Raw genomic sequence first — 15524 nt, forward strand, 5'->3', positions numbered from 1 at the left:
CGAATACGCTTCTCGACACTCTACATCATACTGAACCTCTTCAGCACACTTCTCATCTCTGTAGACCATTTGCCAATACTGAATCTTTTTAGCACACTTCTCAACTCCTTACTCATCTGCCAATACTGAACCTCTCTAGTACACTTCTTAACTGTCTGCTTCATACTTAACTCTTCAGAACACTTTTCAATTCCCTACACTATCTGCCAATACGGAACCTGTTCAGGACACTTCTTAACTCCCTACGCATCCGAAAATACTGAACCTCTTCAGTACACTTCTCAATCCTCTAGATCACCTCCTGATACTGAACGTCTTCAGCACAGTTCTCATCCCTGTACACCATTTGGCGATACTGAACCCCTTTAGCACACTTCTCAACTTCTTACTCATCCGCCAATACTGAACCTCTTCAGTACACTTCTTAACTCTGTGCTTCATACTGAACCACTTCGAGAACACTTTTCAACTCTACACTGTCTGCCAATACTGAACCTCTTCAGCACACTTCTTAACTCCATACTCATCCGAAAATACTGAACCTCTTCAGCACGCTTCTCAATCCTCTATACCAACTACTGATACTGAACGTCTTCAGCACAGTTCTCAACTGCCTACTGATCCGCCAATACTGAACCTCTTCAGTACACTTCTGAACACTCTATACCAACTGCCAATACTGAACCTCGTCACCACACTTGTCAACCACCAACGTCATCCGCCAATACTGAACCTCAACAGTACACTTCTGAACACACTATACCAACTGCCAATACTGAACCTCTTCACCTCACTTGTCAACCACCTACGTCATCCGCCAATACTGAACCTCAACAGTACATTTCTTAACACTCTAGAGCGTTCGATGATTCTGAACCTCTTGAACACACTTTTCTTTACACCATTCACCAATACTGAATCTCTTCAGCACATTTTTCAACTCTCTAAACCATCCACCGAAACTAAACGTCTCCACTACACCTCTCAACTTTCTGCATCATCTGCCGATACTGAGCAAACGTGCAATTTGCTCAAGTTGTCTCTGTTCCACATTGCACGGTAGCCCGCAGCTCGTGGTCTTGCGGTAGCGTTCTCGCTTCCCGCGCACGGGGTCCCGGGTTCGATTCCCGGCGGGGTCAGGGATTTTCTCTGCCTCGAGATGACTGGGTGTTGTGTGTCTTTCATCACGATTGACTCGCAACACCCTGTATGGGGTCTCCCGGCCAACGATGCCGCACGATCATTTCATTTCATTGCACGGTACTTTTCCTCTGAAGAGGAGAGTGACAGAGGCGCAAAAGTTGGTGTTTGTTGTATTTTTTAATTACTATGCATACACGGGTACGGCCCAGCACAAGCTCGAGTTGGTCGCGCTCCGGCTGCCCGCACGGCCCCCCGCTCTCGAGCCCCGACGCGCTTGCGCGGCCGCGGCGGCGCGCTGCCAGCGAGGTGACGGCGAGCGAGCGTGATGTGTTGCTGTTGTCGGTGCGGCAGACGCCCACGTACACGTCGACGGTGCCGCGCCATTACGTGGTGCTGGACGCCCCCGACCGGCCGCGGCGAGCCGAGGAGCAGTACTCGTACTCGTACACGCAGACGAGCGAGCAGCGCCGCCTCGACGACGACGGCCGGCCCAAGCGCTCGTACAGCTCGGCCGTGGAGCGCGTGGAGCGCTCGACCGGCTCGGGCCCCGGCTCCTACAGCTACAGCACCGAGAGGTCGTCGCGCAGCAGCGACTACCCGGGCTCCTACCACTCCTCCTACTCCTCCAGCACCTCGGGCCGGCTGCCCGGCGGCACCACCTACCGCCACTTCTCCTACCGCGTCTAGGCTCCAGGTCGCCACGCCGACGACCGGCGCCTCACGCTCCACACCCCCGTCCCGACACCTCTTCATTACGTCTTGCAAGCCCCCCCCCCCCAAATGCTTACCTGCTACCCAGTTAACTAAAAAGTCACCTTTGTCCAGCCTCGCCTTGTGCTACGTCATAACCTCAAAATCTCCGAGCTACGAGAATCGCATAATTGTGCAACTAAAACCTTGACATCTTCTGGAGATTTTAGCCAGTCCCTTATCGAATTGGGTTTGCCATAACATCGAAACTCTGATATTGTACCTACAAATGGAGACTAGTCAAACCTACATTTACTAATAAAAGACTTACAAAAATCACCCTAAGGGTTAAAACTCTCCTCTTTCCTGATTTTCAGAAAACAACAATTTTTCGCTGTTTCCACAAAATGTCCGCCGCATGCGTGAACGCGTCACGGTGTAAAATGTTCCAACGTTTCGGCCACTATTGCAGGTGGTCACCATCAGGGTGTAAAATGTTCCAACGTTTCGGCCATGCTGCGCCCGGTCATCATCAGGAGGGTAAAATTTTCCAACGTTTCAGCCCCACCGGCAGGTGGCCGAAACGTTGGAACATTTTACATCCTGATGATGGCCACCGGCGATAGTGGCCGAAACGCTGGAACATTTTACACCATGGCGCGCTTGCACAATCGGAAGACTTTCACTGAAACTTGCACCACTGCAGATGTGTAAGATCGTGTATAACACTGTTAGCAATCGGCGAGACAGAAGCAACTCGGTGCTTTGTAAGAAACACACCTTTCCCCTTCGCTTGCACATCTCTACGTATCCTTATTGCCTCTGCCTTTCTCTCCCGCTTCTTTTACCACATTCCCTCCAGTGACGCGCCGGTCATCGCGATTTACGAACGAATGGCACAAACCTCTAGATTCGTACCTTTTTTTTTATTACTCCGCGAGATTGCAAATTAACCGTTCTAATACAGCAGTTGTGCCAAAGAGATTAGTTACTAGCAGTGTTTAGACTGATTAACGTTTTGTACTCCCTCTAACCCGCGTGACGGATAGGAAATTAATTTAGGAGAGAAGTAGAGAAGTGTTGAGCGGCGAGAAGAGGAGGCTAGATGGAGCTGCGCTCGTCGTCACCCGCTGCAGCGCGTGCCTGCTGCCGCCCCCGCCTGTGTGTGTGCTGTGTCTTTCTCCTCTATTCTCGCTCACCTCTGTTTTATCCTTGCCCGGCCCGGGACCTGCGCCCTGCAGTACGAACCTGCCCATCTGTATCCGGGATACGGAAAGGTGAGTGCCGGCGCGCGCCTGTTGCTGCTGCCGCTATGGAAGGCGGATCTGCTGTGAGGAAGTCACGACATTCTACACTGACGTCACCATAGGCTACACTTCCGCCTGGATCTCACAAGGTCTTGGGGTCTTGCAAGAGGTAATGCCCAAAAGGCTTCCTGACCTATATCATTGACGTCGGTTTGCAGTAGGGTTTTGGAGCATATACTGTATTCAAACATTATGAATCACCTCGAAGGGAACGATCTATTGATACGTAATCAGTATGGTTTCAGAAAACATAGTTCTTGTGCAGTGCAGCTAGCTCTTTATTCGCACTAAGTAATGGCCGCTATCGACAGGGGATCTCAAGTTGATTCCGTATTTCTAGATTTCCGGAAAGCTTTTGACGCCGTTCCTCACAAGCGACTTCTAATCAAGCTGCGGGCCTATGGAGTATCGTCTCAGTTGTGCGACTGGATTCGTGATTTCCTATCAGGTAGGTCGCAGTTCGTAGTAATAGACGGCAAGTCATCGCGTAAAACTGAAGTGATATCAGATGTTCCCCAGGGAAGCGTCCTGGGACCTCTGCTGTTCCTGATCTATACAAATGACCTGGGTGACAATCTGAGCAGTTCTCTTAGGTTGTTCGCAGATGATGCTGTCATTTATCGTCTAGTAAGGTCATCCGAAGACCAGTATCAGTTGCAAAGCGATTTAGAAAAGATTTCTGTATGGTGTGGCAGGTGGCAGTTGACGCTAAATAACGAAAAGTGTGAGGTGATCCACATGAGTTCCAAAAGAAATCCGTGTGAATTCGATTACTCGATAGTACAATTCTCAAGGCTGTCAATTCAGTTAAGTACCTGGGTGTTAAAATTACGAACAACTTCAGTTGGAAAGACCACATAGATAATATTGTGAGGTAGGCGGGCCAAATGTTGTGTTTCATTGGTAGGACACTCAGAAGATGCAATAAGTCCACTAAAGAGACAGCTTACACTACACTCGTTCGTCCTCTGTTAGAATATTGCTGCGCGGTGTGGGATCCTTACCAGGTGGGATTGACGGAGGACATCGAAAGGATGCAAAAAAGGGCAGCTCGTTTTGTATTATCACGTAATAGGGGAGAGAGTGTGGCAGATACGATACGCGAGTTGGGATGGAAGTCATTAAAGCAAAGACGTTTTTCGTCGCGGCGAGATCTATTTACGAAATTTCAGTCACCAACTTTCTCTTTCGAATGCGAAAATATTGTGTTGAGCCCAACCTACATAGGTAGGAATGATCATCTAAATAAAATAAGAGAAATCAGAACTCGAACAGAAAGGTCTAGGTGTTCGTTTTTCCCGCGCGCTGTTCGGGAGTGGAATGGTAGAGAGATGGGATGATTGTGGTTCGATGAATCCTCTGCCAAGCACATAAATGTGAATTGCAGAGTAATCATGTAGATGTAAATGTAGATGTAGACTGAAATAAGTGACTCTCCCATAAAATTCTATTCTCTTCCCCTTCTTCACCAGCTGCTTTTCACGTGGCTGGACCAGAAGTTCCACACTCGCCTTTATGTGGACGAGTACTCGCCAAGCGTGGCCCGACAAGAACGTCGTGCTCCCATCCAGCTATGGAAATCTACAGGGAGGGGACAAAAATATGGAAACACCAGAAGTACAACACAATACCATGCTTGATACGGTGTAGGAGATCAGTTGGCATTCGAAACACCTTCCAGTCTCCACGTGGATAAATAAACGTCCTCTATGGTTTTCAAGGGAACCTTACACAGCTTTTCCTGCCAAATAGTGGCAAGTTTAGGTAACGATGAGGGAGGTGGATAGCGATCACGTACCCTCCTCTCCAAAGTATACCATATCTGGTGACTGTGGTGCCCAGGGAGAATGGACAATTCATCATCGTGCTCTCAAAAGCAGTGTTGGACGATGTGAGCTCTGTAAACGGCGACCCTGTTGTCTTGGGACATAGCATCACCATTGGGCAACAAACACTGTACCACGGGATGGACCTGTTCAGCCAAAATGGACACATGCTGGGCTGCAACGTGATTTGGGCCCCATGGAATACCACGATATGACCACCCAAATCATCACGGAACCCCTGCCATGTTTCACTCGTGGGACGTAACCTCAGCCAGAAGCTGGAAACAGTGTAAAACAAGATTCATCAGGCCAAATTACGTTCTTCCTTTGCTCCATAGGCCAGGTTTTACGGCTTCGGCATTACATTTTCCTGTTAGGGGGATCGGCATCACTGATGAGCGATTACGGAATTCCCAGCTTATGGAGCCGCACTTCGTGTTGTTTTGCTGCTGTTAGGTTTCACGAGTGCAACATTCATTTACGCAGTGACATTGCTGTCGTCCTTTTATTTTTCATCATAATCCTCTTCGATGACCGCCGCGCGGGATTAGCCAAGCGGTCTGAGGCGCTGCGGTCATAGACTGTGCTGCTGGTCCCGTCGGACGTTCGAGTCCTCCCTCGGGCATGGGTGTGTGGGTTTGTCCTTAGGATAATTTAGGTTAAGTAGTGTGTAAGCTTAGGGACTGATGACCTTAGCAGCTAAGCCCCATAAGATTTCACACACATTTTAACAGTTTGAACTCTTCGTCCGTCACAGACACTCATCACATACTTTCGTCCGCGTTGTGACTTAGAGGATGTTTTACCGCTTTTCCTGTATACAGAATAAATCTCCGATACAGTGCCTCTTGAAACCCTAAACTCTTCTGCTACCTTGGTTACGGAGGCACCCACCATACGCCACGTTGGAGCGCACCGAGACCCTATACAATTAAAAAAAAAAAAAAGAAAAAGAAAATGTGTATGAAATATTATTGGACTTTGGACTTAACTGCTAAGGTCATCAGTCCCTAGGCTTACACACTACTTAAGCTGAATTATCCTAAGGACAAACACACACACCCATGCCCGAGAGAGGACACGAACCTCCGCCGGGATCAGCCGCACAGTCCATGACTGCAGCGCCTGAGACCGCTCGGCTAATGCCGCGCGGCCGATGTAATGCACTGAAAACTACACAGAACGCTGTTATGACGACGACTGACACTTACAACGTATTGGAGACATTGCAGAGGTGCCGTTCGTGGTCAAATACAACAGCGCAACCAGAAGGCTCCGCTAGCTTCTGGATTTATGTCCAAGCACGCATTTGTCGCGGCGTTCCCATATTGTTGTTCACCCTCTGTACGTCACAATGCAGTGTGAAACATAGCAGTTAGTAAAGCTAGTACATCGCGCCTGTACACAATGCAACCTCACAAACGTAGTGCAAGGAGGCACATTTGAGTGAATGCAACCTACCCGTTCACACTGAGTACAAGTGCACGGCATGGTCATAAGGCGAGGTGGTATTACTCATCTTCGGCAAATTCCGCCAAGCTAAACGAAGTTTAGTCACCTTCCCTCTCTCACATCGCAGACCACATAGATTGGCCATGTGTCTGCAGTTCTCTATTCCATACTTCGCCCAGTATCATTATAATAGGGAGACGTGGTGGTCGGTTAGCATCACGTGGCCTTCAGGGTCTATTAGCAGAGTTAGTCTCAGTTCCGCTTCATTACACGTTACACCTCACAGATTGTTTTCTGACAGACGCAAAGCCGCAAGCAAAGCTCCTCTTTCTGTCCCTTATGGAACAATCGGCACCGACCGACCGCCATGTCATCCTCTGCCAATGGGGTCACTGGATGCAGTGGGAGTGGCATGGGGTCAGCACACGGCTCTCCCGGCCGTTGTCGGCTGTTTTTACCTTGGATCCGCTATTTGTCTGTGTGCACTTCTGCCAGACGGACGGGGGACATGTAATGCTACGAAGTACGAGTATATCGAAAGCAGTGATCGGATTCCTCAAGTAAAATTAAAACGGGAAATATACAGTGTGTTTCTTTATAATACAGTAAATGGCCATAAGCAGGTTCTTTCGGACCAATAAATTAAGAAATATACCGGGTGTATAGGATGTGTCTCACCTAAGAGCCGCCAGGAGCATTTTCTGTCGTGTTTCGGCAGATATTTGTAATTTCGTTTTTGCACTGTGGATCTGGGGTCTTCCCAAAATTAATGGTGGTCACGTCCTTTATATGATGCCTAGTGTCTACAGAAAGCATCGGTTTGTTTCGCATTACAAACAAAATTATTTTAAATAGGAATTTTACGTTCCCATCCAATAGAGTGCTCCCAATTTAGTCTAGTGCGATATTTGTTTTATCCATATATATTAACAGATACAGCAAAACACGAAGAATAAGCAGCAATCCAGCAGCAACTCAGTAGCGCTGTATGCTTGACGATAGCAGTCAGCGTGGGCCACATCGTTTTCAGAGTCCTTGTTATTGTTCGATTTTACTGTCCCTGTTAACACATATCGATAAAACGAACATCGCACTAATCTGGGCCGCTCTATCGAGTGGGGATGTAAACTTCCACTTTAAAAATCATTTTGTTTGTAATGGGAAACAAACCTACACTTTTCGTCGACTCTGGTATCGCATGAAAGACGTGATGTGCGCTATTTGTTTGGGCTGACTGCAGCTACATATTACAAAAACGAAACCGCAAGTATCTGCTGAAACACCAGAGGAAATGTGCCTGACGATCTTGGGGGAGACACCCTTTATGTGAGTGCCACATTGTCTCAGATTTGAGAAAAATCCCGTCAGCCCTTTAAGGCTACCAACAACGGGAAGTATCCCAGATTTCCTGCAGTTCTGAGCTTTTTCCTAAAATCTTAGCCAATGCTTGCCTTCGTCTTAATGGCGACGACAGTCTCTAGCTCAGCACTTAAAGTCTAAGTAAAGTCTGTGGCGCATATTACAACCCATACCCATACGATACGTGACAATTGTGTGGTTGTCTTCGTTCATGATGACGCTCCTTAACATTTGTAAGGCAGTTTTTCCTAGTCAGTGTACAGGAGAAGGTCGTCAATTGTTTGACCTCAACACTCAGTTTATTTAAAACCATGAACGTCTTTCAGTGGCATTGTCTCAAGTCGATGACTTACATAACACCTGTCAGTAACGGAGCATCTGTTTCCTGACTTGTGGTACCCTGTGAAACAATATGCATATTAAATACTTCCTTCGATTTATACTATGCATACACTCTGAAACTTGGAATCTATGAACAACGATGACACGAGCTTTTCTCTTATTTTTACACGAAGAATCCGATACCGAAGTTTCGCCCACTGTTACCGATGCACACTCGTAAAGCAGACACCATTAATATTACGTGTTTAATCCAGGATTTCGGAACAGTGTTTACGACCTATAATGGTATGTAAGAGAAATATTATTTTCCACTACAGACGCCGCTGATAACATTTTCTGTCTAAGATTGCAAAAGTGAAACTATGTTATTTTCTTGCAGAGAATTCTAGGGTCATAAAAATACGATGTTGCTAAAGTTTGCAGTGAAATGTTTTCATAAAAAGGGGAAAATATGAAGAATTTAATGCCAAAGACGACACTGTGAATTTTACACCCTTTTGTCCTATGTTTACGCGGCAAAGTACGTGAAACTACCATGTGTTCATCAGCGTTGAAAATGATATTCAGTTCTTATCCTGACTCTTTTGACAAATGTTTCATTGCATACATTAACATGTGGTATATCACTAGACACCGCTTATCTAGGAGTCTCGAATATTGTCAGGGAAAGTACCTGGACCCACCTTGGAAAGCCATGCTTGCTTCAGAATTTCTTAATACACAAAGGTTACGAGCATTGGCTATATAATACAAAGACTGGCGTCTTGGTGTACCATCAGTTGTAAAAAAGATTGTTTCGATTTACTGACCGACTGGTAGGACAAATTAGGGGTGCCCATTTACTCGTACATAGGGCCCAATGCAAATTTAACAGTCTTCAGGCACATTTATTTATAGAAAAGCCGTACTCAAAGTTTATAAAGTAATGGAGTTATCAGATTCGCTGTATGAGAGTGAAAACTGAATTTTAAGGATATAAAAGACGACAAAGGACTACTAATTAGTGGCATGAGATCGAGATATGTAACTGTGTGTTGTTTAATGGGCAGCAAAGGAAACGAATATTTCACACAGAATTAAAAATTCTGAGTATTTCTGAAATAATACATAAAACAATATAAGGTACTATAGAAAGAACATACAGATCGAATCACAAATATGAATATAACGAACTCCATAAACAAAAGAAAAATGGCTAGAAGAATGGCAAACATATCATCCAGATGAAGTGCAGCATCTGTGCCAATGAAATCTTTTCTGCAGTGTGACGCATTTCTATAAAAAATTATTAGACAGTTCCACCTTTTCTGCCTCCTAATAATATAGCGGAAACTCGTCTGCGCCCTTCCACCATGACCTTAACGATTCCAGAATTAATACGCTCAGTCTAAGTGAACTGTGATACCGATTCTATTTCGTAGAAAGGGTTTATATCACACACGATTCTCAGGAATCTATGGTGTTAAATGTTCCGGCTGCTATCGCCGATGGCCATGATCAGGATGTAAAATGTCCCAACGTTTCGGCGGACCACTGAAGTCTCCATGCAATAGCACAACTAAATTACGTTTGCTCTTAGATACATGCGTGTATTAAACAGAACGTCAGTCAGGGCACTCGCTGCCCTAACAAACAGTGTGTGTTTAATCCTATGGCAGATCCGCCTTTCAGATACTGTGCATAATAAAGTAAATGCGTTTACCTAATAATTTTTTGCTTATTTAGTATCGATTTACTGTATGTTGTACTTCACTATACAAAGTTGATAGTTTGCTGGAAATGTGCATAACTAATTATGAGCTGTATAACCTGCAGAGTAATTGGATAGTTTAAGGATTTTGTTATAATTCATTGATCTACATGATTAGTTTAAGAATTATGCGAACCAGTCTTAAAGTATTCATGTACTATCCATGTGATGCATAAAAACTAGTAGGCCCCGTCTTACTAGCTCTTGTGTTTCGAGCAGGCAGTGTTACTGCCGTGGTAATGTAACCAATATGTATGTTACTTCAAAAATGTCCCGCAGCCTACCCAGAAGAAAATACGGTAAAAGTTATGTTATTCCGCAAAAAATTCATTATATGACAGAGCCTACTGGTTATAACTTCATGGAAGCAATTAACATTAGACCTTTAATTCAGTAATGCGCACTAACTGTGAACCTATTCCTGCAATATTCCCTTCGGATAATTTCTTTCCTCCTCTACCCGACCTGCACTCAAAATTCTCGCCGTAATGTATCACAGGAAAAAAAAATCAGGACAGATTTGATAGTGATACGTTTCTTCCGTGTTCTATGTGCCAAATTCACTTTGGAGTGATCATGCAAGATTCTAATTACTACAACACTTCTCTGTGATTAGCAGTGGCACTACCAAAGGATCCAAATAGAGGTGGGATTGCGTCTCTTGTCTATTACGTGAAAAGTGACTCATTCAGAGAGTTGTAGGAGAGACCCGCAGTTTGGAAAAAGAACTTACCGTCGATGACGAGGTCATTAGAGATGGAGCTTCGATCGGGGAAGGAAATCGGTCGTGTTCTCTCCAAAGGAAACCTTCAGGGCTTACGTTTTAGCTTGGAATCTGAACCATAACACGAAAGGGCATGTTTACATACACGAAGATTGAGTTAAGCGACGGAAAAGTGTCAGGATCTGAACGTGGATCGAATTCCTACTGCACAGATACAAAATATGACACTTCCCTAAGGTGTAGCCAAGCCGTTTACTAAGAAACGAAAAGCGACAAGGAATAATGAAGCATATGTATAACAGAATTATTAAAAACATCTGCTATAGATTTTTCAGTGAAATTTTAAACATCCCTGTAACTCAACACCATTTTTTTTTTACTTTTAATGCTTATAAGAATGGGTAAGATTATAAAGATTGACATAAAGACACGTCGTTAACGTGAAGTTCATTTAGAGTCGAGCTTCAGCTCTACAGAGATGTACATTTTCTGTTCTTCAACCACGCGTCGTTCTGTGTTATGACAAAATTTAACCTGTTATCGACATATTTGCGATTTAGCGTGAATTTAGGACTTGGCGTCACGTTTTTCCCATTCTCAAACAGTTCCCAAAGATATTTATCATGTGCAGTGACCCAGATAAGCCTAGAACCTACTGGCCACTGAACCTTCAACTTGCCAAACAAGAAACGATATTTATTTACTAGTCTCGAGTTAGTAGCACATACGGCAGTTTAAGCCGATGATCTGTGCAAACTGTCAGAGATAACTGTTACGACTAGCAAGAATTTAACATCCATCACTCAGATTATAGTTAAAACAAATGATCAGTTCTACCTGTTAATGCGACAACAAGTCTCTGCTGTATAACACGAACCAGGAATACTTTTAAAGGTGGAAGTAATCGGTTGTAATGTGTTAGTGCTACGTCAGTTGATTACACGTACTGGGAATTATTACTGAAGCGGGTCAACGTGTGGGACAACCACTCTGAATTCAATGGGGACAGGAAAAAGAGTGATTTCATGAATAAGTACAGCTGCTGTCACCAGGTGAATAGTTGTAAGTGTGCTTCGTGGAGATTGTCGAGATGTATAAAGGACCAAAAGCGTCACTTTATACTCAGCTCCTGGAGTAGCATGTGAAATATTGTGACTGAGGGTGACGAATCATGATCTGTGTGGGTGTCATGACCCAAACAAGAAACCACTTATTACCTTGAAAACAGACTCAAAGGTAGGGGAATATTATTATATCATGAAAGTGTAGACATACGTTCAATATTAAAGTGGCGTTCTGGATATTGATTTCATTCTCGTGGATGAATATGTCCATTCTCATTCGACCTCAGGTCAAAGTAACACCGTTCGCACGCCAAGAAAGCTTAGTAAAATCGCTATTTCTCAATACAGATAAAGGATTCATCACAGTCAGCACTATTAATTGAATGGTCGCTGACGAAGCTGTTATCTGTGGTAAAACACTGTAACGAAATGTCGAACGACTCACACAGTATTTCCATTTGGCGTAGGGCCTAATTAATTGCAGCACTCTTTAGCTGCAGGTTGCGAGATAATGTTCATAACAAAAAGGCTCCCTATTACATCAGATTGCACGATTAGTGATGAGTTCTGGAGAATTGTTTATCTCTTTCACTATCATTTTTTTCAATAAAAGGTTATTTTAATTAATTTTGTAGTCAGAAATAACACAATGAAAAAAATTTCTCGACATTTCGTTTTTCAACGCGGGAAGGGGTGGGGCATACATGGATATTTGTAGGTATCTCCCGGTTTTCAGATGATTGCACAAAAACTACAAGGCTTACAGAAACAGACACACATCAGTTGGCAGAGCATCCGTCCAAGTTTGTAGCTCATATGCGGCCACCGTGTGTGACGCGGCAAACCTCAATACGTGCGTGCAATTCATTAACGCCAAGTGTCCGGAAAGGCGCAACATGAGCCCGCTATACAAATCTGTTTATTTGGTTGCCTACTTACAGGCGCGAACAAATTCGATGCTACAGTACGGAGCGGAGGGGAATAGTATATTGACAAAGAAACTTGAAAACAGCACAACTCTCACAGGTGCAAAGTGCAACTATAAGAATTCTGCAAAGCATTAGCAAGCTTCTCATTACTAGTGGGGCTTTTATACACAGCAACAAAGAGCAGCAAAACCAGCTGGTTCTCTGATAACTTATCTAGTGACGCAAACGTGCAGCAAATTCCCATTGGGTCTGTGATAACGTATCGTGGAACACATACTTCCCAATGGTAGTGAGAGGGCTACACATTTAGGGGTAATGTTACCAACGACATGTAATAGGACCAGCACTTAATACAGCAGTGTGGAAGACGAATGGGAGACTAAGAACTGTGCGGGAGGAATCCAGTGGAAAAAAAACCATGCAGTACAACAGTGTGACAAATCCTGGAGAACTGATCCATTGTTTAGAGTCATTATGAGGTAGACGTGTTAGCAGACATCGAACTAATTCGGTGATGCGCTGCTATGACCGTAACAAATGGTTGAAATGGCTCTGAGCACTATGGGACTCAACTTCTGAGGTCATCAGTCCCCTAGAACTTAGAACTACTTAAACCTAACTAACCTAAGGACATCACACACGTCCATGCCCGAGGCAGGATTCGAACCAGCGACCGTAGCGGTCTCGCGGTTCCAGACTGCAGCGCCTAGAACCGCACGGCCACTCCGGCCGGCTGACCGTAACAGCTTAGTATAACTTATGTAACTGTGTAACGGAGTTGCTTGGGAAACGTAAAGAGGAATCTTCGGGAAAATGCTGACCCCGTTTTCGTATAATTTTGTTGACTACATTTAGAGGATTAGGACACGAGAAGGCCTTTAGCCCTGTGTAAATGAAAACAATCGGTCTAGGTGTTCGAATGATCTGACTCTCTAGTGCTATTTTTTTTTTTTTTAGTGATAGGAAGACATTGTAGTAATGAAGCTGTCAGCCGGGTCTCTTAAGTACTCCACCGCAGACCACCCTGGCAGTATGGGCTAGATGGTTCTGTATTTAGTATGGTATTTAAAATTCTGGAGACGGCAAAAAGCCTGGAACATCAGAAGGATGTTAAGCATAGAAAGATTATTAAATGAACACCAACGAAAGCAGACTTAGGGCAATTGAGTTAGTCGAATTAAATCAGATGATGCAGATGGAATTAGATTACGAATTGTGGAACCAAAGGGTAGTAGACAAGTCTCACTATTTGGATACCAAAATAACTGCCGAGGGCAGAAGTAAGGAGGATATAAAATAGAGACTGGTCACAACAAGAAAAGCGTCACTGAAAAAGAGAAATTTACTAATAGCTAATATAAATTTAAGTGTTAGAAAGTCTTATGTAAATGTGAGTACGGTGTTTTGTGGAAGTGAAACGTGGACGATGAATAGTACCTATAGGCAAAGAATAGAAGCTTTCGAAACGAGGTATAACAGAATTCTGAAGATTAGATGGGTAGATCGTGTAACTAATGAAGAGGCACTGCGTCAAACTGAGGAGGATGGAGCTTAATGTCACAGCTTGATTACCGCATCGTGACGCGTCAAGAAATATTTAATTTGGTAATGGAGGGAAGTGTGCGGAGTAGAAGTGCATTAGTAGAATGGAATGATCGCATAGGCTCAGTACCAGCTAAATCAAGTGGCAAACAACGGTTGGTTGGTAGGGTACTGGAAAACCGCACTCACTCTACAAGGGAAACGGCTTATACAGCACTCGTGCAGGACATTCTAGAATGCTGGTCAAGTGTGTGGGACCTACACGAAATGGGTCTAACAGGAGATATTGAATGTATACAAAGAATGACAGTACGAATGATCACGGGTTCGTTTCGTTCCCGGAGAGCGTCAGGAAAGCGCTGACAACCTGAACTGGCAGATGCTTGAAGATGGATGCCAACATGCTTGCATTATATGATACCCTGCGAAAGCCTAAACACCAAATTTAAAGAACTAGTATTAAGTGTCCCCAAGTGTCGTTCCCGCAGGGAATGTGAAGACAACATTAGACTAACCACTGCACACAGGGAGGCGTTATTTCTGGGATCCATACCTGAGTGGATCTGGAAAAAACTCTAATATTTTCTACAATGGGAAGTACTCTCAGCCACGAACTTCACAGTGATTTACAGAGTATGGCTTAAGATGTAGAAAAAAATGAAGAGGGAGACAAGGATGTAGTTTTTAGTAGTTGTGCAGAGATGAAGAGGACTGAATCAAACCAGTCTTCAGAGTGGAGACCATCACATAACGTCTTGGAGTTTGGGTCTGTAGATTAGTAGATGGAGGGGGTTAACGAAGTAACAAATGAAATCCAATCGATAAACTCGCGTGGAACAGTTTGAACGAATACGTCACGCTATAGAACGGCGACTCAAAACTTCACCTGAAACTTCCGGGGTAATGGCCGTGGTCAATATATAAAACTTCCTCCTAACGTTTCGCCGGCCGCGGTGGTCTAGCGGTTCTAGGCGCTCAGTCCGGAACCGCGCGAATGCTACGGTCGCACGTTCGAATCCTGCCTCGGGCATGGATGTGTGTGATGTCCTTAGGTTAGTTAGGTTTAAGTAGTTCTAAGTTCTAGGGGACTGATGACCACAGATGTTTAGTCCCAAAGTGCTCAGAGCCATTTGAACCTAACGTTTCATCCTCGACTGCAGCAAACATCTTCAGAGATAAAGCGGAGAACTGTAACCAGAATCTGGTAGCGCCGAATGTATGGGCAGTGCAGAGGGCACAACAGTCCATCATATGACGTTGGCTACGAGATTATCTCTGGCGTGCCAACATCCTCGACTGAAACTAATCGATTGTCATTCTTACGGTGCAACGCCTTACTCTTTTCTGTTAAAATTATTACGGTGCTTATAAACCTCAAAAGTCTCTCTATACATGC

General features: G+C 44.5%; 1 protein-coding gene across 7 annotated transcripts in view; it reads left to right on the forward strand.

Annotated features, from left to right (window-relative positions):
* LOC126169406 (uncharacterized) overlaps positions 1 to 15524 on the forward strand; it is a 121008-nt gene that overhangs the window by 50536 nt on the left and 54948 nt on the right. For 4 of the 7 annotated variants that reach the window (XM_049920638.1, XM_049920643.1, XM_049920644.1 and 1 more), the window contains exon 2: positions 3075 to 3110. The exons of 2 other annotated variants lie outside the window; for them this stretch is intronic. In XM_049920638.1, the coding sequence (XP_049776595.1) occupies positions 3075 to 3110 (36 nt within the window). Of the gene's footprint in view, positions 1 to 1836; positions 3111 to 15524 lie in introns of those variants that run through there. One more of the 7 variants, XM_049920642.1, reaches the window with a different exon arrangement.

Source organism: Schistocerca cancellata, chromosome 1, assembly GCF_023864275.1.
Source record: "Schistocerca cancellata isolate TAMUIC-IGC-003103 chromosome 1, iqSchCanc2.1, whole genome shotgun sequence".
In the NCBI taxonomy this organism is placed as follows: domain Eukaryota; kingdom Metazoa; phylum Arthropoda; class Insecta; order Orthoptera; family Acrididae; genus Schistocerca; species Schistocerca cancellata.